This window comes from Trichomycterus rosablanca, chromosome 15 (genome assembly GCF_030014385.1).
Source record: "Trichomycterus rosablanca isolate fTriRos1 chromosome 15, fTriRos1.hap1, whole genome shotgun sequence".
NCBI lineage: Eukaryota > Metazoa > Chordata > Actinopteri > Siluriformes > Trichomycteridae > Trichomycterus > Trichomycterus rosablanca.
This window is the reverse complement of record NC_086002.1, coordinates 15,741,496-15,764,371: the sequence shown is the minus strand read 5'-3', so window position 1 is coordinate 15,764,371 and position 22,876 is coordinate 15,741,496. Positions and strand designations below refer to the sequence as shown.

General features: G+C 40.3%; 1 protein-coding gene across 1 annotated transcript in view; it reads right to left on the bottom strand.

Moving 5' to 3' along the window:
• mast1a (microtubule associated serine/threonine kinase 1a) overlaps positions 1-22,876 on the bottom strand; it is a 125,537-nt gene that overhangs the window by 9,080 nt on the left and 93,581 nt on the right. Inside the window, exons 14-23 of the mRNA XM_063010894.1 lie at positions 21,962-22,100; positions 20,897-21,029; positions 20,653-20,818; positions 16,623-16,724; positions 10,760-10,882; positions 10,506-10,615; positions 5,824-5,975; positions 5,480-5,736; positions 2,116-2,376; positions 1,259-1,488 (exon numbers count right to left, since the gene is read on the bottom strand). Coding sequence (XP_062866964.1) covers positions 1,259-1,488; positions 2,116-2,376; positions 5,480-5,736; positions 5,824-5,975; positions 10,506-10,615; positions 10,760-10,882; positions 16,623-16,724; positions 20,653-20,818; positions 20,897-21,029; positions 21,962-22,100 — 1,673 coding nt within the window. The remainder of the gene's footprint in view (positions 1-1,258; positions 1,489-2,115; positions 2,377-5,479; positions 5,737-5,823; positions 5,976-10,505; positions 10,616-10,759; positions 10,883-16,622; positions 16,725-20,652; positions 20,819-20,896; positions 21,030-21,961; positions 22,101-22,876) is intronic.

The following is a 22,876-nucleotide window of genomic DNA, read 5'->3' as shown; positions in this document are numbered from 1 at the left end:
TCATGGTCTGCACTGATTTGGCACAATTTTTACGCCGGATGCCCTTCCTGACACAACCCTCCCTATTTTATCCGGGCTTGGTACCGGCACTACAATGCACTGGTTTGTGCATCTAGCGGCTAGGTAGGCTAGGTATCTATAGGACAATTCAGTGTTTTCAATTAGCCTAGTGGCACGTTTTTGGACCGGAGCACTTGGAGGAAACCCACGCGGACTTGGGGAGAACATGCAAACTCCGCACAGAAAGGACCCAGACCGCCCCACCTGGGGATCGAACCCAGGACCTTCTTGCTGTGAGGCGACAGTGCTACCCACTAAGCCACCGTGCCGCCCTCATGGCAGTCATTAACACTCATAAATTGAATAATTGAATGAATGGAAGCTACAATACATAGCACAGCCTACCTTAATAGTTGAATGTAAACCTAAAACAATTATCGTCAGAGTCCACAGAATTGGTTGGGAGTTTTCCAAAACTCAGTTACCCGAGTAGTGTTTTAGCTGCTTTACACTTTGACATCTTGGACATTTTAACAGTAAACGTAAGGCACTTGAATGTTACACGAATGAAAAATGTTAAATTGCTAAACACTAGGGATGTAACAATACACTCTACCCACGATCCGATACAATTCACGATACGATCTTTTCCCCGATTTTTTAAACCAAAAAATATTTTATTTATCTAAATAATGAATGCTCTTTTATTTCTGAGGTAGGTACAAACTATGCAAAACAATGCTGCACATTTCCCTTTTTGTGTAAAAAAAAAAGAAATTTTAAAACAAATCCCACATTATATAAATAAATGAATAATACAAATAAAGAAAGTATCCTCACATAAATAAATTTGGCTGGAAAATCCCCTACCTGGCATCTTTGTGAAGTGCCGTCAACCAGGCGAGGTGAATAGCGCTAGTGCCCTCTGCATGAATAACCGATTTGAATCGTGGCATGTGCACCAATTTTTAACTGCGTTACATCCCTACTAAACACAAACCTTAAAGTTTGAATTTCACAGCAAATTGCTTATTACATGGGAAACAGCTTATTTTACAGTATGTGACGTAATTTTCACGGTCGTAAATGAGGTAGGACCTTACTTATTATTAAACAAAACATCAAACTCATTTTAATGAAATGTTTTACAGAGATGTGTTTATGTTTTATGCTGTTCCACAATGTGAAAAATGCCAATATTGAAGAGAAATTCATCTTAATGTAAACGACATGTCTTGTGTCAAACCTTCTCCCTTACCCATATGATATGGTGCACACTGTAGACGTCACTGTCACCCATGTAGACGCGGATGGCACGTAGGGTGAAACCGTACTTCTTGCCTGAGCGCTGGATGGTAATAGGTGAGCGGAGCACAGTGACCGCAGGGCCGTAGTCTCGACTCGGAGATGAGTCCCGTGATGAGGGGTTGGATGAGACAGAGCGAGGAGACATGGGGCTGGCCAGAGGAGAGTTAGAAAACTGCTCAACTGTAGAGGGAGAGAAGACACAACAGAGGCAGAGACTGAAGATCTTAAACAGATCATTATAAAATTATAGAATATAATTAAGATATGATTATTCTAATATAAAATTTTTTTTTTGCTGCTCCTGTATTTAGACGTTGCCACAGCCAATCATTATGGTCCGTATACCTGCCTTGGTTTATGGTCCGTATACCCCTGCTTACACAGCCCCATCCCCCCATAACCCCAGACAGCAGACCCTTAGTCGGCTGACAGCACCACTGAGATTTGAAGATCTCAGCGGTACAGTGGTAGCCCACTGGGTACAGCTGCGAGTTACAAACTGGAAGGCTGTGGGCTCAAATCCCAGCTCATGCAGTCACTGTTGGCTCATTGAGCAAGACCCTTAAACCTGTCTGCTTCAGGAGTGCTGTACAATGGCTGACCCTGTGCTTTGACCCCAGCTACCAAACAAGCTGGGATACATGGACAAAGAATTTGATTGTACTGTACACGTGTAGATGTATATATGACAAATAAAGGCATTCCATCTGACCTAGAATATCATCATAAAATTATCAGATTATCATTAGTGTGCTGATGTATTTTACCGTTGTGTCACTAATATAAAAAAAATGAGTGATTCTGTACCTGCTGGAATAATGACCGACAGAGCAGTGGCTGATGCAGATTTGATGACCTTGTTGCCAGGGCGTGTATTTCGTTTCTCCCCGTCTCCAGAGAGCTGCTGATGACGAGCTCGTCTTAGAACCAGGTCGTTAGTGGCCCGTTGGCTATGAGTGTCACCTATGGGTACAACATCCCGGAAAACTGGCAGGACTGCTGAAGGTGCTGTCGTTGCTGATGGAATGGCTTGTGGTGCTGATACCACAGTAGGTCTGGCCTGCTTGTCTGCAAGACGGCATGAAAAGTATTCCAGATTTAAAGACAGACTTGCTATTAATTGGCAATATTCAAGTGAAATGGTATACTAATAAAGTAATTACCCTCTTTCTGATTGGCTCTGGTATTTTGTAATTTTCACACATATTTTTAGAACAATTGTATTTATTTAGGAAGCTTTATTTAAGTTCTACAACAGACATTCAGTGTAAAACAGTAACTGGCCCATTGGTTACTCAGTCTACCAGTTCAAGCCAGTTTAGCCAACTGAACACAGACATGCCTGATTTTAGCAGCTTTGCACAGTAATAATCTCTCTCATTTTTTTGTAATCTGTTTTTGCATTTTCCACTTTTTCAATCTATTTAGTCCCAATTCCCTAAATTTCACCTTTGCCCCTGTCCGAGGAATGTCATCACGCTTACAACATCCAACCTTTACCATGCAAACACTCGTTGCAGGCAACTTTTCACCTGCTTTCTTACAACCTACACTTATAGTCATCATAAGATTTCTACAGTAATACCATGGTGCAAGATCTAATGATTTACAAACAATTATAAGACATGTTTAACATCTTAGCTCTAAGTTTAGCTATGATCAAAGTTCATAACTCCAGAATATAACAAATAGGCAAGAATGACCCCCAAAACTTTTGGAACAATGTTCTGTAAATGAACAATCAAAATCTACACTTTCTACGCGTTTCTACACTTAGTGTCCATTTTATCAGCTCCACTTACCATATAGGAGCACATTATAGTTCTACAATTAATGACTGTAGTCCATCTGTTTCTCTACATACTTTTTTAGCCTGCTTTCACCCTGTTCTTCAGTGGTCAGGACCCCCACAGGACCACCAGAGAGCAGGTATTATTTGGGTGGTGGATCATTCTCAGCACTGCAGTGACAATGACATGGTGGTGGTGTGTTAGTGTGTGTTGTGCTGGTCTGAGTGGATCAGACACAGCAGCACTGCTGGAGTTTTTAAATACCGTGTCCACTCACTGTCCACTCTATTAGACACATTACTTACTTCTTTACTTAATATCCATCAGCGCTGCTGTGTCTGATCCACTCATACCAGCACAACAACTAACACACCACCACCATGTCATTGTCACTGCAGTGCTGAGAATAATCCACCATCCAAATAATACCTACTCTGTAGTGGTCCATTGAAGAACAGCATGAAAGAGGGCTAACAAAGCATGCAGAGAAACAGATGGACTGCAGTCAGTAATTGTAGAACTACAAAGTGTTTCTATATGGTAAGTGGAGCTGATAAAATGGACAGTGAGTGTAGAAACAAGGAGGTGGTTTTCATTTTATGGCTGATCGGTGTATACCAACAGTTAAACATAATGGCGGTGGTGTAACAGTAGTGGAAATGCTTTGGTGTATCAGGAACTAGTATCCTAACTGTTATTGATGGAAGAATAAATTCCAACCTCTCTGTTAGAACTGGAAGAGAATTGCATTAGACAGCAGGAAACTGATCCAAGACACAAGAGCCCAGTTCACATCTTTTTTTTCCTGACTGCTCCAGTTTTTAAGGGTCGCACAGTGGATCTGGTCCACATAGCACACTTAGCAGTTTTACGCCAAATGACCTTACTGTGCACCTCCTAGTGGCTAGGCCACACCCCAGGGATATAAGCCAATCATGTCAGTGCAGATACCCAAGCCGATAGCCACTAGCACAACTGAGATTCGGACCCTAAATTCCTCTCAGCAGTAGATGGTTACCAAACAAAATTTTCATGTCATGCTTTCTGGTATAGTGTGTGCTGCACAGCATGTAGATCCTAAGGACATTAATTCAGTGTCCACCAATCAGTGAGGAATCCTCTCTATTAAAATTGCATCGCAATTTGTAAATGAAGACAGCTTTGATGGGGACTGTCCACCATAAATCTGCTTATCCTGACAGGATCGGGAAGTGCCTGATGGCTACTGGCTCAAGAAGCGCTTAACATCTAGCTGCTCCAGCAGAGGCCTCTCAGTGGCTAGGCCACACCCAATGGATATACACCAATCATGTCAGTGCAGATACCCAGGCCAATAGCCACTAGCACAGCTGAGATTCGAACCCTAAATTCCTGGATCTCAGCAGTAGATGGTTAGCATACTTTATCGCTGCGCCATGCAAGAAACCCAGAAGACATAGTTCATACCTAAGTGAAAATAAACAGAATTTGTAAGCAGCCTGGTCAAAGTTATAACTTAAACTCACGTGGAGATGCTGTCATGAGACCTCAAACGAGTTTATGACAAAAACTAGGCAGTGTCTCAAAGCTGTTCAGCAAATTAAAAACTTTGTCCCTTTAAAATTACATCAGGCTTTACACATTGCTTACTCTATTGCCATTTGTGTAACATTACACATTATTTAATACTGTGTGATATGAAAGGCAACCAGTAAGAGTGTAATTACTTTTTTTTACAACACTGTATGTACTGAATGCACAACACTGGCTGTGTCCGAAATCACATACTAAGACAGTACGTACTAAATTGGAGGTAGTGCGCACTGCTCGGCCGGTAAAGCAGTACACTCTTTCAGTACGCAAGTGTGCGGTATGCACGCAACCTCAGACGTACTACGTCCGCCATCTTACCACGGTCATGTGATGCATGCTGTCACATTAATTAACAAAAATTAATTAATTAAGAAAATTAATTCTGTCGCTCTCCACAAAGCTACTCACAACGTTATTTAGGGTTGTACTTAATCATAACATTTTTAATTTTGGTCTTGTTTACACCTGTAAACAGCTGACTCTTCACCATCTTTCTTCTTCCGCTTTGAATGCCTTTGCAGCTCTAGTTGCATTATGGGATAGATTACCGAACCGCAGTGTGCTGTGTTTGCATACTCAGAAATGGCTGCCCATGCAGTAGGTCATTCAGGTACTTTTCGCGTACTGTTTAATAAATACTACATATTCGGACACACTACCCGCTCTCGCGTACTGCTGTCGCGCACTGTTCAGTATGAAAGTACGCAATTTCGGACCCAGCCACTGTGTATGGCAATAATGATAACATGATGCATCCAATTTTCAACTGTTTGATCTTGTTGCCAATCCGTCTTTTTTCCTTTTCTAACCTTCTGGACTTCTTCTTGGCTCTTCCTTAATGGACATGTTCTGTTCACTAGCACTGGGTGATGAGGGGGCAGTTGTTCCCTCTACTGATGCCCCCCTGCTTTTAGCACCATTCTGCTGAGGCTGCACCTCTAAATCTCCCTCCAGAGGCGATGTGAAACGATGAGTGTCCATCAGCGCAGAAAAACGGCGTCTGGCACCCAAAGGAGGACTGGACTCTCCCTCCATGTACAGAGACTCAGAACAAGACAGTCGCTTCCTACAGAGAGAAAAAGTAAAAACATATAAAATTCCTTCTCATATCAGGCTTTTTAGTCTGATAATCCTAAAACGTTCTAACACTCACATCTCAGGAGAACTGGTCCTCCAGCTCTTGCTAAAGCTTCCAATACTTTCTCTCTTAGCCACCTTATCTTCACGATGCCCTTTGTGCTCCCGTCGGGTCACCACGGGAGTCTTCTGCTCCAGCTGGGACAGGTGCTCCATGCTGCTGTACACCTAAAAAACAAAAACAGAACACACCATGTTTCTTTACCCCTAACAGAAGAACCAGACCAAACTAAATCTTTTCACTTCATGTGCTCTGGTAGAATGTGTGCTGCACAGCATATACAGTGGGGCCAAAAAGTATTTAGTCAGCCACTGATTGTGCAAGTTCTCCTACTTAGAAAGATGAGAGAGGTCTGTAATTTTCATCATAGGTACACTTCAACTATGAGAGACAAAATGAGAAAAAAAAATCCAGGAAATCACATTGTAGTTTTTTTAAAGAATTTATTTGTAAATTAAGGTGGAAAATAAATATTTGGTCACCCACAAACAAGCAAGATTTCTGGCTCTCACAGACCTGTAACTTCTTCTTTAAGAAGCTCTTCTGTCCTCCACTTGTTACCTGTATTAATGGCACCTGTTTGACCTCGTTATCTGTATAAAAGACACCTGTCCACAGCCTCAAACAGTCAGACTCCAAACTCAACCATGGCCAAGACCAAAGAGCTGTCGAAGGACACCAGGAAGAAAATTGTAGACCTGCACCAGGCTGGGAAGAGTGAATCTACAATAGGCAAGCAGGTCGGTGTGAATAAATCAACTGTGGGAGCAATTGTAAGAAAATGGAAGACAATTGATAATTGATAATCTCCCTCGATCTGGGGCCCCACGCAAGATCTCATCCCGTGGGGTCAAAATGATCATGAGAACGGTGAGCAAAAATCCCAGAACTACACGGAGGGACCTGATGAATGACCTGCAGAGAGCTGGGACCAAAGTAACAAAGGCTACCATCAATAACACACTACGCCGAGAGGGACTCAAATCCTGCAGTGCCAGGCGTGTCCCCCTGCTTAAGCCAGTACATGTCCAGGCCTGTCTGAAGTTTGCCAGAGAGCATATGGATGATCCAGAAGAGGATTTGGAGAATATCATGTGGTCAGATGAAACCAAAATGAAACTTTTTGGTAAAAACACAACTCGTCGTGTTTGGAAGAAGAAGAATGCTGAGTTGCATCCCAAGAACACCATACCTACTGTGAAGCATGGGGGTGGAAACATCATGCTTTGGGGCTGTTTTTCTGCAAAGGGGACAGGACGACTGATCCATGTTAAGGGAAAAATGAACGGGGCCATGTATCGTGAGATTTTAAGCCAAAACCTCCTTCCATCAGTGAGAGCATTGAAGATGGAACGTGGCTGGGTCTTCCAGCATGACAATGATCCCAAACACACCGCTCGGGCAACGAAGGAGTGGCTCCGTAAAAAGCATTTTAAGGTCCTGGAGTGGCCTAGCCAGTCTCCAGAACTCAACCCCATAGAACATTTGTGGAGGGAGTTGAATGTCCGTGTTGCCCAGCGACAGCCACAAAACATCACTGCTCTAGAGGAGATCTGCATGGAGGAATGGGCCAAAATACCAGCTACAGTGTGTGCAAACCTGGTGAAGACTTACAGGAAACATTTGACCTCTGTCATTGCCAACAAAGGTTATGTTACAAAGTATTGAGTTGAACTTTTGTTATTACCAAATACTTATTTTCCACCATCATTTACAAATAAATTCTTTAAAAATCCTACAATGTGATTTCCTGGATTTTTTTTTCTCATTTTGTCTCTCATAGTTGAAGTGTACCTATGATGAAAATTACAGACCTCTCTCATCTTTCTAAGTAGGAGAACTTGTACAATCAGTGGCTGACTAAATACTTTTTGGCCCCACTGTAGATCCTGAGGACGTGGGTTCGGTCCTTGCCCCCGATCTGTGAGGAGTGTGATACGTCCTCTCTATCAAAATTGCACTGCATTTTCTAAATTTAGGGCCTTAATAGGGCTGCTCCTGTACGTTACAATTTTACATACGTTACAATAGTGTAATAATCACTTTTACCCAAGAGTTAGCAGTGTGAAACTGTAAATAAGGACAGTTTTTTTCTTTTGGCTGCTCCCGTATTTAGGGGTAGCCACAGTACATCATGTCAAGTGCACCTTGCACTGGCTTCTGGTTCAGTGTTTATGAACTGCTGAGATTATAAGGCTGACTGGTAGATTCTCCATCATTTTAATCCACCACCACCATATTTATAACTTCAGTAATGGGTATAGGGTCAGAGAGTTCATTGTTCAATTTGCTCTAATTTTCAATACATTACAATAGACTTATTATCGCTTTTCCCCCAAGAGTTAGCAGTATGAAACTGTAAATTAGGACAGCTTTGATGGGGTCAGTCCACCGTAAACCTGCTTATCCTGACAGGATCAGGAATTGCCTGATGGCTACTGGCTCAAAAAAGCACTTAACCTCTAGCTGCTCCAGCCGACTGACCCTGTAATGTGATCTAATAGCTAATGTCATTCTTTGGATAAAAGCATCAGCTAAATGTCCATATTACCTGTAACATGACCTAAAGCTGCTTCATTTAAAAACGGACAACTGTTCACCCTTTGCTGTTTTATTGTGTTAACAAAGCCTGTCATTTGATTTATATGAGCTGTTCATAGTTAAAGTGCAACTAATATGACTTGCAAATGTGGTATTTGTTTAAGTGCAACTTCAGCTTATGAGTGGCTAATTCAAATTGAAAAAGGGGCTACATTGTTATTGTTTTTTATTTGTGTGGGAGTTCATTTAAGCAGCAGGTCTAGTTGCTGTGAGGTTTGTTTTGGTGAACTGTATAGTGATCATACCTACAAGAACTTTACATGAATTACAAAACACAATGTAATTTTTACCATGTATGGTATTAGACATAAAATTAGACACAAATAACTTGCTCTTTTACATTTATGGCACTTATTAGAGACTTTTATCCTAAGCACCTTACAAATGTGTCAAGGGCTCAAGGGCAACTTTCCAGTGGTGGGGCTTCAACCAGCAACCTTCAGATTACTAGGCTAATCCCTTAATTGCTGAGCTACCACTGTCCCATAATTCAGTGAAAGGTTTTTTTTGGACAAAGAAGGATGTGTTCCAATTTTCACTCACTGAAAAAGAACATCACTACAATCCATACACTCCATACAGCACATGCTGGACAGCAAAAAGCCTGGAGTGCACTACCACTGTGAAAACAATAGTCTAATGCAGTGATTCACTTTTCTCCACAAGGCGTTTCCAAGAAGAGAAAATGCAAGAGGTTTCATCATGCAATTTACTTGGGACTGTGTACTTGAACATTAAATGATCTCTTAACCTACTTTAGTAAGAGTGGACTCATATGTAAGTGAGTCGATTTCACATTGCAGCTTTTATTGAGCGATGCTAAAGCATTTTTTAATAAATCTATGGCTATGTGAAAGTGGCATTAGTACCACTGTAGGACTACTATACAGTACTATGATTATTAACCTTAAGTATGCAGTATTTTGAAAGAAGATTCTGAAAAAAGTTTGTTACAAGAAATAAAAAATATAGCAATCTGTAACAGGGTGGGTTGTGCCTCACCACTGAGACGCCAAGTGTAGCCCCTCATCTGCAAGAACACAATTTGCTCGAAGTTTCACCAATATAGAACAATCCAAAAATAAACAATTAAAAAGCATAAAATCATCTGAAGTCAACATCTGATTGGCAATAGAGAAAGTAAACAGAAAAATGCTCAGTGCACCTGCTACAACCCAGTTCTTGGAAAAAAGAGTAAAGAATAGAAAACCAGAACAAGTCAGAAATTACAATGAAGAAGCTGCACCCCATCTCCTAAACTGGTGCAGCCTGTGCTCAGTGTGGATCCAAAATGTAGGTCCTGCTTCAGAAAGGGTCAGCACACTGCCTCTGGGGCAGTTGTCATGATGGCCATGATAAAAAAACATAACAAAAACCATAATAAAAAGATATTAAATATACAAAGGAGTAAACAGCATGCTAAAATCTATCCAGGAGTTTAGTGACAACTTACCTGGGAGGTAACAAAACATCCCAAAAAACATATCTAGCTTTAGCTGAGGTTAGTGCTGCTGAATTCATAATATGTCTATTTATAATATATTATGTATTATTTCCAGCTTGGTTAAAAAAATAAGGTTATTTGCTCCCAGTAACTCCTCCATACAGTTGCCCTACTGTTTCAATATTCATTTTTAAATCTTTGTGGTTAAAAAAAGCTTTAAGCTTGTTGAGTGTTTTATGATCCTAAAGCAGTGCACTATGCAATGTGTAATCACAGTTACAACATCATTCAATAATTCTATACTTTATTTAATGAACTACATGCTGTGTATGAACTTTGCATTTGTAATAGAGTCATTTAATTAGTGAGCAACTCTATTGTCAGTAACATTGCTTGATTTTTAAAGCCAAATACTACAGATTACTAGTTTTTGCACATGTACATGTAGAAACATGTAGAATCTGCTGAGTAACCTGATAATAGGGCATTATTCCCGCTGGACAGTTTCTGCCATGATTTTGGTTATGGACGTACACTGTGAACATGAGAGCTAAAACAATAAGATAATTGTGTTAGTTCATTGATCAAAACATTAGTGCATATATAACACATTCAGAGATTCAGAAGATGAAAGCAGTGGAACTGTGCTGACCTTGCTAAAGCGTGGTGAGCATGAAGAGAACTGTCTGATCTCCACTGGCTCATCATCATTCGTGTCATCTTCGTCATACGAATTCACGTGCCGATAACGCTCTGAACGTGCTGAAAAAATGAAGACAGGCACAGATGTTCAAACCAAATTCTGTACAAGATTCAAACATCACAGTTTTATTTTTGCAACTGCAGAAGTACAGATATCTTTATACTACACCATTAGGTTCATTGGGTGAAGAGGAGCAGACTTACTGTCAAAGTAGCTGGTGTCCTCTTCAGACTCCAGGTGAGGTACAAACTCTGCCTTCTGCCTCAGGAGACTGTTCCAGTCCAAATCAGCAAAAAACGAGTGCTGCTTCACTTCATATGCTCCTCCTGTTAATAGGGAATCATGATAAATATTGCTATCCTAGCTTCTATCAATTTATCGATTCATATACAATAACGTAGTATTCACCCAACCAAATATTCATCTGCCATCCATCCCTTTATCTGTCCTTTAATCACTCCATCTGTGCATCCATCTATTCTGCCATCTATCCATTCTTTTATCCATCCATCCCTTCATCCTTCCATTTATCTATCAAGTACTGAATCTCTTCAAAACAGAATTTTTAGCATTTATTACATCATTTCTCCATCCATCCACCCATCTATCCATCCATCAATCCACCCATACCCACCCACCCACCCATCCATCCATCCATCCATCCATCCATTCGTCCACCCATACCCATCCATCCATCCATCCATCCAACCATCCGTCCACATGTCCATCATAGCATACATTTATCTATCAAGTAAATAATCCATCTATTCAAAACAGAATCTTTTATAGCATTCATCCATCATTTTCTTCATCCCGCCATTCATCCAACAATCAATCCATCCATCCACCATAACATAAATTCATTTATCAAGTAAAAATCTATTTAAAATTAAATCATTATTGTTATTTATTTATCACATCATCTATCATTTAATTCATCCATCAAACTAGGGATGTCCCGATCCGATCTCACAGATCGGGATCGGGGCCGATCAAGGCATTTTTAACTGATCGGAAATCGGCTTTACTAATGCCGATCATAACCCGATCTTTTGTTTTACGTCAGCATGTCCGCTGTGTGGAAATACTTTCAATTGGAAAGTGAAACGAGTCCAACAGCGGTGTAATGTCTGCAATGCGAGCGTTTCACGAGGCAGTAGGAGCAGAGCTGCGTTCATTACTGTAGAATTTTACTATTTATATGGTGTGTGAGTCGAGGATCACTCCGGTTTACAAAACAATAACTTTTAATCCGAGTATGAAAACTTCAGGACCATAACATACAGCTTTTACGAGTTTACGTGTTACAAGACTGAACAACATCTCAGTATCAAGCTCTCTGATTGGCTTAGTTATGTAACCGAGCGTCGTAGTGATGCACTCGCTTAATAAAGAAATAAAATACACGGTATATTCACAAATTGTCGGGAGCAAAACACTTTATTAACTTCTTCTGTTCCGAATAGCGGACAGCCAGAGCCGAGCACGCTATCCCATGCACTATGGAAGCCCCAAAGGGTCAAAACACACTCACTTTGCGTAGCCCCGTCCATCAAACCATTGTCACAATACAAGCACTTTAAGAACTGGCTTTCCTACATAACAAAAGAGTGACTTTCCATTTTATTTTGGTATTCAGGTTTTACTGTAATGCTGTTAAGTAACTTATTTGTTTTTTTTATATTCAAGTTAACCTGCTACACCACTTGTGAGTGGAGATTTTTGTTCATTTTTAGTGCATCACTGCATTAAACAGAATTATGTTCTTTGAATAAGAAGTTCAAAGTGAAACTGTAATTATCTCACTTCATTTTTACTACAATGCTGCACTAGGTTTGTTTACTTTTATTTTGTAAAAGAACATTAAGCAATAGCTTGGATGCAGGCAATTGTTTTCCTACAGCACCGCAGAGCTATACAGTTGTTAAACATATACATTGGATTAATTTGAATAACTGTAATGTACTTGAAGTGTGCACTGTGTAAACAGTGTTATCTAGTTCTTATCTAGACAATATTTAGAAAATACAAGTATCGGTTTGAGAATCGGTATCGGATCGGGATCAAAATTAAAGATCGGGATCGGGAACAAAAAAACGTGATCGGGACATACCTACATCAAACCCCACTGAGCATTAATGTGGGAGCATTGTTGCTTTTTGGAACATTGTAAAATAATGCTGAAAAAACAAAGATCATCAGATTTTGCACAAGTTTGGAGTCCATGACAGCTCGAGTGGGACATAACAAATAGTAAGATTCTGAAATGTTTTCATTCATTATGATCAACTGTTGTAGCAGGTCCAGTTCCTCTAGGAAACACTGGGTGCAAGGCAAGAATACCCTGGACAGGGTGCCGACAGGGTGCCAGTGGGGCATCAGGGCTCTAGAGTGCGACCAATTTGGTCGCACATGCGACCTAATTTCTCAATGGTGCGACTAAAAAAAATCTCAGGTCGCACCGGTGCGACCAGGCGTCCGAGGGAAAAAAAAAACAACAGACACACATTAGGCCAATATCATGGTCTAAACCAATCAGAGATAGTGAAGGGCGGGACAATATTGTAGCGGTGATATGTGAGCGACATTCAGCTCAGCCAATCAGAATGCAGCACCAGGTTTATACACGTGCGTTCGGACGTTCTGCCGTAAGTTTAGTTTTGTATATGAGACTCGCCGGATGTCCCCAGAATGGAAGTTCGGGTTCTGGAGCTCGGCGGTGTAAAGTGTTGTAACGCTCACTTAAGTCCTGACTAAACAGTTAAAGTGACTCGACCCTGTCGTGTGCCTTTATTCCCACACCTCCACCACCGCACAGCAAAAGACCCGCAGCATCCCCACCGGACAGCGGCTAGGTGAGCCGACCCTCTACAGTAGCAAGGGGCTAATGCTAGCGGTAAAGTGTGGCGATAGTGAAAGTAAAAACACGACAATATTTTCGTTAAGTAAAATATTAAAATAACTAAAAGACCAAAATATATTACAATTAGGGCTGTCGAAGTTAACGCGATAATAACGCATTAACGCGACCTCAATTTAACGCGATTAAAATAATTAGTGCCATTAACGCAAATTCTAGTTCATGTTGACACTTCACTGGTAGAACAAACGTTTTAATGTCGGACTTGCCACCGTTTTTCATTTGCGGTTTGTTAACATAATGTAACCGATCGTGGTAGTGATGCACTTGCATAATAAAGAAATAAATACACGCTATATTCACAAGTTGTCGGGAGCAGAACACTTTATTACACTTAATTAACTTCTTCTTCTGTACCGAATACCGGAAAGCTGAGTCGAGCACGTTAGTTCATGAACTATGGAAGCCCCAAAGGGTCAAAACACACTCACTTCGTGTAGAAACGTCCATCAAACCATCGTCACGATACAACCACAGACAAGTCTGATACAATAACTACGCCTTATCCCACCTAAAGCACCGCTGATCTACAATGTTTGCTGATGGAGAAATTCTAACCTACAATCTGACATTTGCTGCCTAGTATGTGAGTGAATAAAACTCCCTTACAGTTTTCTCTTGTCCCAGCAGTTTTTAACATAAGTACATTTAGCATAAAATGTGTTCACCATTTTAATTGTAACATTTCACTTAAAAATCCTTGTTTTCTATAACATTTACACAGATTTTTTTTAATGTGATTAATCGCGATTAACTATATGAAATTCTGAGATTAATCGCGATTAAAAATGTTAATCGTTTGACAGCCCTAATTACAATACATGTAGTCAAAATACGCAGTGAGTGCACCGCAAGCGATTTTGGGAATCTGTGTAAAAGATTCAGTAAAGCCGATAATATAATGCACTGCATTTAAGATTACACTCTAACACACACACAAACATATACATATAATTTTAAATATACACACACATATAAATAGATATACACACATACATACACATTTACTCTATTATTTTTATAATTTTTATAAGTGTGCTATAATTAGTCTGTAATACTATAATTAACTGTAAAGAAGACAGTGGCCGGCAATAGTATATTTGTGACTGGTTCTAATACATTTCGAATTGAAAGGCTGAAAAAGCCCAATGCATCTATAAAACACATTACATGCCGCGATAAATGCACTGCCCGAGTGTCCCCTCTCCCCACTGCCCTTCATTGTCAGGCAGCAGAAAACAGATCATCAGACGAGGCCATGTTGACCAGATTGTTAGTTATTTCCAAGTCAATATTGCCTGTATGGACAGTGATTTAAAAAAAAAAAAAAGTGAACCTGTAAAACTGCGGTGTTAAATGCGATGCGGTCGAAAATTTGGGTGCACCTAACTTTTGTGCTGGTGCACCTAAGAAAAAAAGTTAGGTGCACCAGTGCAACCAGTGCAAAACGTTAGTCTAGAGCCCTGGGCATGCTTCACAAATAGGATGTAAAATAGAAGCATTTTCACCAGACTTTTAGTCCACACTGTACATTAAAGCATCAATAGCAATTATTATGTATCATGGCATCTGTCAGTATTACTAAACTGTTATAGCATGCATCCATCCATACATCATAGCAACCACCCATCAATCATACAGCATTAATATAGTCACTGTAGCAGCCATACAATGCTGGACCCCCTGCAGTTTGCCTACAAAACTGGCATTGGTGTAGAGGACGCAGTCATCCACCTGTTACACAGATCCCTCTCACACCTTGACACCCCTGGGAACACTGTGAGGGTCATGTTTTTCGACTTCTCCAGTGCTTTCAACACGCCACAACCATCACTACTTGGAAAGAAGCTGGGGGTAGCTGGAGTTGACCGTCACCTCACCGCGTGGCTGATTGATTACCTCTTCAACAGACCACAGTACGTGAGGCTTCAGGACTGTGTGTCCAACGTAGTGGTTAGCAGTACAGGGGCACCGCAAGGGACTGTCCTCTCTCCCTTTCTTTTTTCCGTATACACCTCAGACCTCAACATAACACACAAGACTGTTTCCTGCAAAAGTTCTCGGACGACACAGCCATTGTTGGATGTTTATCTGATGGGAACGAACCAGAATATAGGAGTATCATCAAGGACTTTGTTACCTGGTGTGAACTGAATGTGCTTCATATTAACACCAGTAAAACTAAAGAATTGGTTATCGACTTCAGGAAAAAGTTGCATCACACCACACCTGTGAGCATTCAGGGTTTGGACATTGAGATGGTGAAGGAGTACAAATACCTGGGTGTTCACTTCAATAATAAACTGGACTGGTCTAGCAACTCGGATGCCCTATATAGAAAGGGCCAAAGTCACCTCCACCTACTGAGGAGACTGAGGTATTTTGGAGTGTGCCGACCACTGCTAAGATCCTTTTATGACACTGTGGTAGCATCAGCCATCTTCTATGGAGTGGTGTGCTGGGGTGGTGCAATATCGGAGAGAGACAGAAAAAGACTGAACAAGCTTATCAAGAAAGCGAGTTCTGTCTTGAACTGTCCTCTCGAACCTGTAGAGGAGGTGGGAGAAAGGAGGATGATAGCCAAGCTGTCATCCATCCTGGACATCACCACACATCCACTACACGAGTCTGTAGGAGATCTAACAAGCTCCTTCAGTACCAGACTCCTCCACCCCCTGTGTAAGAATTAGCGCTACCGCAGGTCCTTTATTCCCACAGCCATCAGAGCTTACAACAGTAATAATATATAATAATGTCACCCATACCTATTCTTTCATGTTCATGGTGTAATAACAAGTGCAATATGTAATTTATTTACAATAAGTGCAATAAACTAATATATTTTGCATATTTCTAATGTATATATTATTTTTTAGGTTTTTTTTGGAGTAAATAACTACACACTATGTGTGCAATATTTTCACTTAGTTGTATTTCTTTCTGTTTTTCCTGTCTTCATACTGATGTAACAAGTTAATTTCCCTAAGGGGATCAATAAAGTCTTATCTTATCTTATCTTATCTTATACATCACAGAATCAATTTACTTAGCATATCACCCATCTATCAAATCCATTTATCATAACATTCAGTGATCATAGCAACCTTCCATCAATTATTGCATCTATCCATCAGAGTTTAACATACCTGTTCCTAATCGCACCAGTGGATTTGTCTGCAACAGGGTGGAAATCAAGTGCTGGGCATCGCTAGGCAACGCTTCATCACCTTCAGGCCAGGCAATATCATCTAGACACAAACACAGACACTTGAGGAACAGAGCAAACTCCATGCTATAATTAGCACAGCTTAAGAGAACTGTTCCATCAGCACAAACGATCGCTACTAGCAAATCCCGTGCTTGTTTGTTTGTTTTTGAGAGTTGGCATGGCTGATGCAAATGTTAACAAACTTGCAGTTGAACCTGGCAATGATGTTGCTAGGTAGCACCAATCTGCTCCAACCTACACGCCTGTACATGAAGTGTGATCAGGCATCAACTGTGAGTGAAGAAAAGTAGTATTTTAAGATCTCCACACCGACAAATGAATCAGAAGAATGGTGAGAATTCTGTCGCTACGTGTTAACAAGACATCATTCTCCGTATATACAGTAGTGTTCAAAAAAATAGCAGTCCAACACCATTAACTTGATAAATCACTGTTTTTAGTAGAAGTGATATTTCTACATAGCAAAAAATTCACTTGAAAGTGTAGTAGAGTAATGAAAACAAAACAAACCCAACAATTAGGACATGCATCCCACTCATTCTGAGTAATTGAAGCATTGATTGAAAGGGGGTTGTTCAAAATAATAGCAGTGAGGAGTTCAATTGGTGAAGTCATTCATTCTGCAGAAGAACGGGTGTCAATTTTGTCCCTTATTTAAGGTAGGAGGGGGGCAAATGTTGCACAGGTTGGTCATAGCTCATTTCCTTTTGAAATACTGGGTAAAATGGGTTGTTCCAGACATTATTCTGATGAACAGCATACTTTGATTAAAAAGTTGATTGTAGAGGGAAAAAACATACAGAGAAGTGCAGCAAATTATTGGCTGCTCAGCTAAAATGCCTTAAAGTGACAACCAAAACCTGAAAGACGCAGAAAGAAGCGTGGAACTACTGTGGATCAGAGAATAGCCAGAATGGCAAAGGCTCAGCCAATGATCACCACCAGAAAGATCAAGGAACATCTGAAGTTACCAGTAAGTACAGAAGATGATTAAGTGAAGCCAATTTACCAGCAAGAACTCCTGCAAAGTTCCGTTGTTAAGAAAAAGACATGTCCTGAATGGGTTCAAATTTGCCAAGGAACACATTGACTGGTCCAAAGAGAAATGGCTCAACATTTGTGGACTGATGAAAGCAAAATTGTTCTTTTTGGGTCTAGTGGCCGTAGACAGTATGTCAGACGACCCCCGATCACTGAATTCAAGCCACAGTACACTGTGAAGACAGTAAAGCATGGTGGTACAAAATGATGATATGGGGATGTTTTTCATACCATGGTGTTACGCCTATTTATCACATACGAGGGATCATGGATCAATTTAAATTTAAATATCAGAATACTTGAGGAGATCATGTTGCCCTATGTCGAAGAAGAAATGTCCTTAAAATGGGTGTTTCAACATGACAATGACCTTGGTTACAGACAAACAAGACTGAGGTAATAGAGTGACCAGCCCAATCCCCTGACTTCAATCCCAGAGAGAACTTGTGGGCTGACGTCTGAAACACGTTTTTTTGAGGCAAAACCCCAAATTGCAGAAGAACTGTGGAATGTAGTCTAATCATCCTGGACTGGAATACCTGTTCAGAGGTGCCAGAAGTTGGTCGACTCCATGCAACACAGATCTCGGAAACAATTGTTATGCCACTGAATATTAGTTCAGTAATTTAAAGTAAAGTGAAACCTCAAACATTTTTTCATGTTATAGATACATTTTTTGAGTTTTTAAAGAAAAATGCTGGCACTGCTATTTTTTTGAACAGCCTAATATTCATTTTTCTTAACTTTCTGTAAAGGATGAACACAAACTGGCTACATTTTGTTAATGTTTTGATTTAGAATTGAAAGTGTAGTATTTCCAGTGCGTTTGCATTTATAGAAATAAAATAAATTATAATGATTTTGTGCTTTATTCACTTTTTTAAAGTCACTGCTATTTTTTTGAACACTACTGTAAAGTATTCAACCCCACCAACCGTTTTTACATGAATGCCATTGTAGGAACTTTTATTTCATGTAACTAAACATTAATTTCCTTAAAGACAAAAAAGAAAGAAAAAACACCTGCATCTAACATTAATTTCCTTAAAGACAAAAAAACCCTGCATGTACTTTTTCATTTCATTTCTTTTTCATGTTTTGCCATCAATTCTTCCTGGTTCGGGTTGGGGCTGGCCCAGTTTCCTTAGGAATCCTTGGATGCAACGCAGTAACGCACCCCGGGCTGAACCCAATCCTTTGTGGGGACTCAGCCATCTCTCTCTCCCTTTTGGACATAGCCAATCATGCCTGGATGTACAGCAAGCCGGAAAGTCTGCACACCCCTTTCACGTTCTTCACGTTTTATTACAGTTTTTTTTTTGTGCCTGAAAACAGGGTTTAGAAAATATGCAATTTTATGCTGCCTGGATGGTTGATCTTCTGATAGGTTCTCCCATCTCCACAAGGATATGCTGGAGCTCTGTCAGAGTGACCAGAATGTCGGGTTCCTGCTCACCTCCCTGGCCAAGGCCTGTCTTCCCCGATCGCTCAGACCAGGCAGCCAGGTCTATGAATATTTTTGGTGGTTCCAAACTTCCATTCATGAATGATGGAGACCACTGTGCTCTTTGGGAACTGGAAAGCTGCAGCAATGTTTCTGTACCCTTCTCCAGATCTATGCATCGACACAATCCTGTTTCTGAGGTCTGCAGATAATTCCTTTGACCCCATGGACTGGAGTTTGCTCTGATATGTACTGTCAACTGTGGGACCTTATATAGACAGGTGTTGGCAATCCCCAATCATGTCCAATCAATTGAATTTACCACAGGTGGACTCCAATTACATTGTAGAAACATCTCAAGCAGTATCAGTGAAAACAAAATGCACCTCTGCTCACTTTTGGGTGTCATATCAAAGGGTGTGCACACTTGTGTACATATCATATTTTACATTTTTAATAAATAAGCACAAATGTCTAAAAACCTGCTTTCACTTTGTCATTGTGGACTATTTTGTGTAGAATTAAATCAATCTATTATAGAATGAGTCTGTAATGTAATAAAACATGGAGAAGGTGAAAGGGGTGTGCAGACTTTCCGACTTGACTGTAGATGCCCAACAAAAATGTTAATTATTAACTCCCCTGTGCTTGTATTTGGTGAAACTACCTTTATCACTTTGTAGAAAATTATCTGCACTTCTAAAAGACGGATAAAGACCCTTTCTTCTTAAAGTGCTTAACTCTTGTGTTCTGTTGACACTGACTTTGTCTTTGGAGTCCCAGAGACACCCAGTGCTATGTGAGTAGACTAAAATGACATGGAAATTAAAATTAACCGTTCTAATTTACCAAATTAACTGGAGAGAGAGAAATGGAGTGAGAGAGAGAGAGAGAGAGAGAGAGAGAGAGAGAGAGAGAGAGAGAGAGAGAGAGCAAGTTTCTATCTTTCTGTACTGTGCATCATTTGTTTTGCCATTTGACCAGATTGCCAAATAAGTTCTGTGACATAAAGCTACCACCATCATATATTACAGTGGATATAATGGTACATGGTTTGTGTGCTATGTAGCCCTTACACCCCACTCCAAATGATTTTACTGCCTTTTTATCCTGGTCAAGGTCACAGCAGTCCCGGTTTTCCCAGAGTTACTGGGCCCAAGGCAGGACTCCAATTTATTGTGGCACCTCAGCCACCCCCTGACATAGCCAGTCATGTATGACTGTAGATGCCCGACCCGTGGACAGCACCACTAGATCCCAAAAGTAGTTGACCGGTGTGAGTTGCCTTGATTGTTTTGTTGAATAATGTCATTTAATGTGATAAATATGCCCTAACAGAGAATCCGAGGGGTGTTTTTCACAACACTGCATCATTAAAACAGCTCTAAATTGTGGTGTTCTGGTTTGCTAAATGATATTACCATCAATCGTCTTAAATGCATGAATACACAGCCCTACTTACCTGAGATCACCTGGCCAAACAGCTCCTCTGTTGTGTCGCCGAAGAATGGAACACAGCCCACCAGGAACTCGTAGAGGATGATGCCCATGGCCCACCAGTCCACAGGCTTACCATAACCTTGCCGCAATATCACCTCTGGGGCAATGTACTCGGGGGTCCCACACACCTGACAGAGCAGAAACACTTTTATACTTTTTATGTTCAGAGTTTCTTTGCGCAGTAGCATGTTAAAAACATTTAATACCTGTTTGTCAAGAAACTCGCGTGCATCCTTCTCGATGTGGCCCTCGTACAGGTTGGTGGTGAGACTCATCAAGCCCATTTTAGAGAGGCCGAAGTCGGTTAGTTTAATGTGACCCATAGATGTGATCAGAAGACTAAAAACCATGACACATACAGCTTTCAGTTATAATGTGGTTATCGTGAATTAGTCTCTTGTCTTACAGTTTAAGTTATAAATCCGACTTGCAAATCCTTTTAACCTGTTGTCAATAAAAAACAGAGGAGAGTTTATAATACTCCACACATTTTTAAGGAAAACTCGTCTAGACTGCAGACAGGCCGGTCTAGCACCTGAGCCCTTTTCCACCAAGCCATGCTGTTGTTTGGCATTGTCTTTCTGGAAACAAGCCAGGATGTCCCTGAAAAACACATTATCTAGATGCCAGAATATATTGCCTCAAAATGTGTATGTCCTACTCAGAGGTGCCTTCACAGATGTGTAAGCATTCACACACTTATAAACCATGACAGACATTGTTTTTTAAACTTTGTGTTGGTAACAATCAATCCTTTTCCTCCAGATGTCCATTATGTACAAAAACAGTTCTGTTGGTTTTTAATGCTGTGCTGTCTGAGAGATCAATATTTGTATTCGGCACTGCCCTTTACACAGAGATTTCTCAGGATTTTATGAATACTGAAAAATTGTATGTACTGTAGATGGTGTAATCCTTAAATTCCCTGCAATCCTGCATTTAAAAACATTTTTTAATTGTTGGACTATTCGCTTAATAGTTGAAAGTGGAAAACTTTGACCTATCCTAGTAATCAATCTTGAAAGCATCAGTGGTGACTCCCCTGTTCCAACTTTTTTTTAGAATGTTCCAGACACTGAAATTGCATGTTTGAAAATTAATAGTTATGAATTAGGTAATAAAAATAAGGTATCAAAGCGAGTGTATTGTAAGTATTTAAAAAAAGAGCCAGGTTGACTTACTGACATTTCTCACTCTATCTTAGTCTTACTGCAGTACAAATAAAACATGATGAAAAGTTGAGACTGGATTTGTGCATAAGTTTTATTTACTTGTCTGGTTTGAGGTCTCGGTGTACAATGCCGTAATTGTGGAGATACTCCAAAGCCAGGACGGTCTCTGCAAAATACAGTCGAGCCATTTCCACTGGTAACGCACCAATGTTCTTCAGCAGGGTGGCACAGTCCCCTCCTGTTTTACAAAAAGAGACATTTTGTTGTGCATCGATCAGAAGTGAGACCTGACTAACATCAAAATGTTACCAATGAGACTAAAACTGGAAATAAAATACAATTAAAATTGTCAAAACACTGAAACACCCAGTTATTAAAATAACCATAATTTTTCATATGATTTTATTGTCATATTTACCATCACATACAATTTATTCATCCAATTAAATTAAAAACTGAATTAAAATTCTAGATTTAAGTTGATTGTTTAAGAAGTCCCTTTTTATCTGCAGTTAGAAGTGGTTTTAGATGAGTATGTAGATAGATATCACACACGTCTTGACTGATTACGTTTTTCACATTTACATTAACATTTTCGGCATTTAGCAGACACTTTTGTCCAAAGCGACTTAAATTATACAGTCTAAGCAATTCAGTGTTAAGGACCTTCTTTAAGGGCCCAACAGTGGCAACCTGGCAGTGGTGGGGTTTGAACCAGCAACCTTCTGCTTACTAGTCCAGTACCTTAACCGCTAGGCTACAACTTTTTGGGGTTAAGTAGAAATTATTCATGTTTTAATTTTATTTTTATCAACCGCTTTATACTGGTCAGGGTTGTGATGGTCCAGTTAAACCAAGAAAAACTGGGCACAGGGCATGAACACACTGGACAGGGCACTAATCCATCACAGGGCAGTAGTGGGCTAACAATAATAATAATAATGATGATAATCACATTTTGCTTTTTGTTTCTTTTGGCTGCTCCCAGACGCCTAACTGGCCAATAGCACCGCT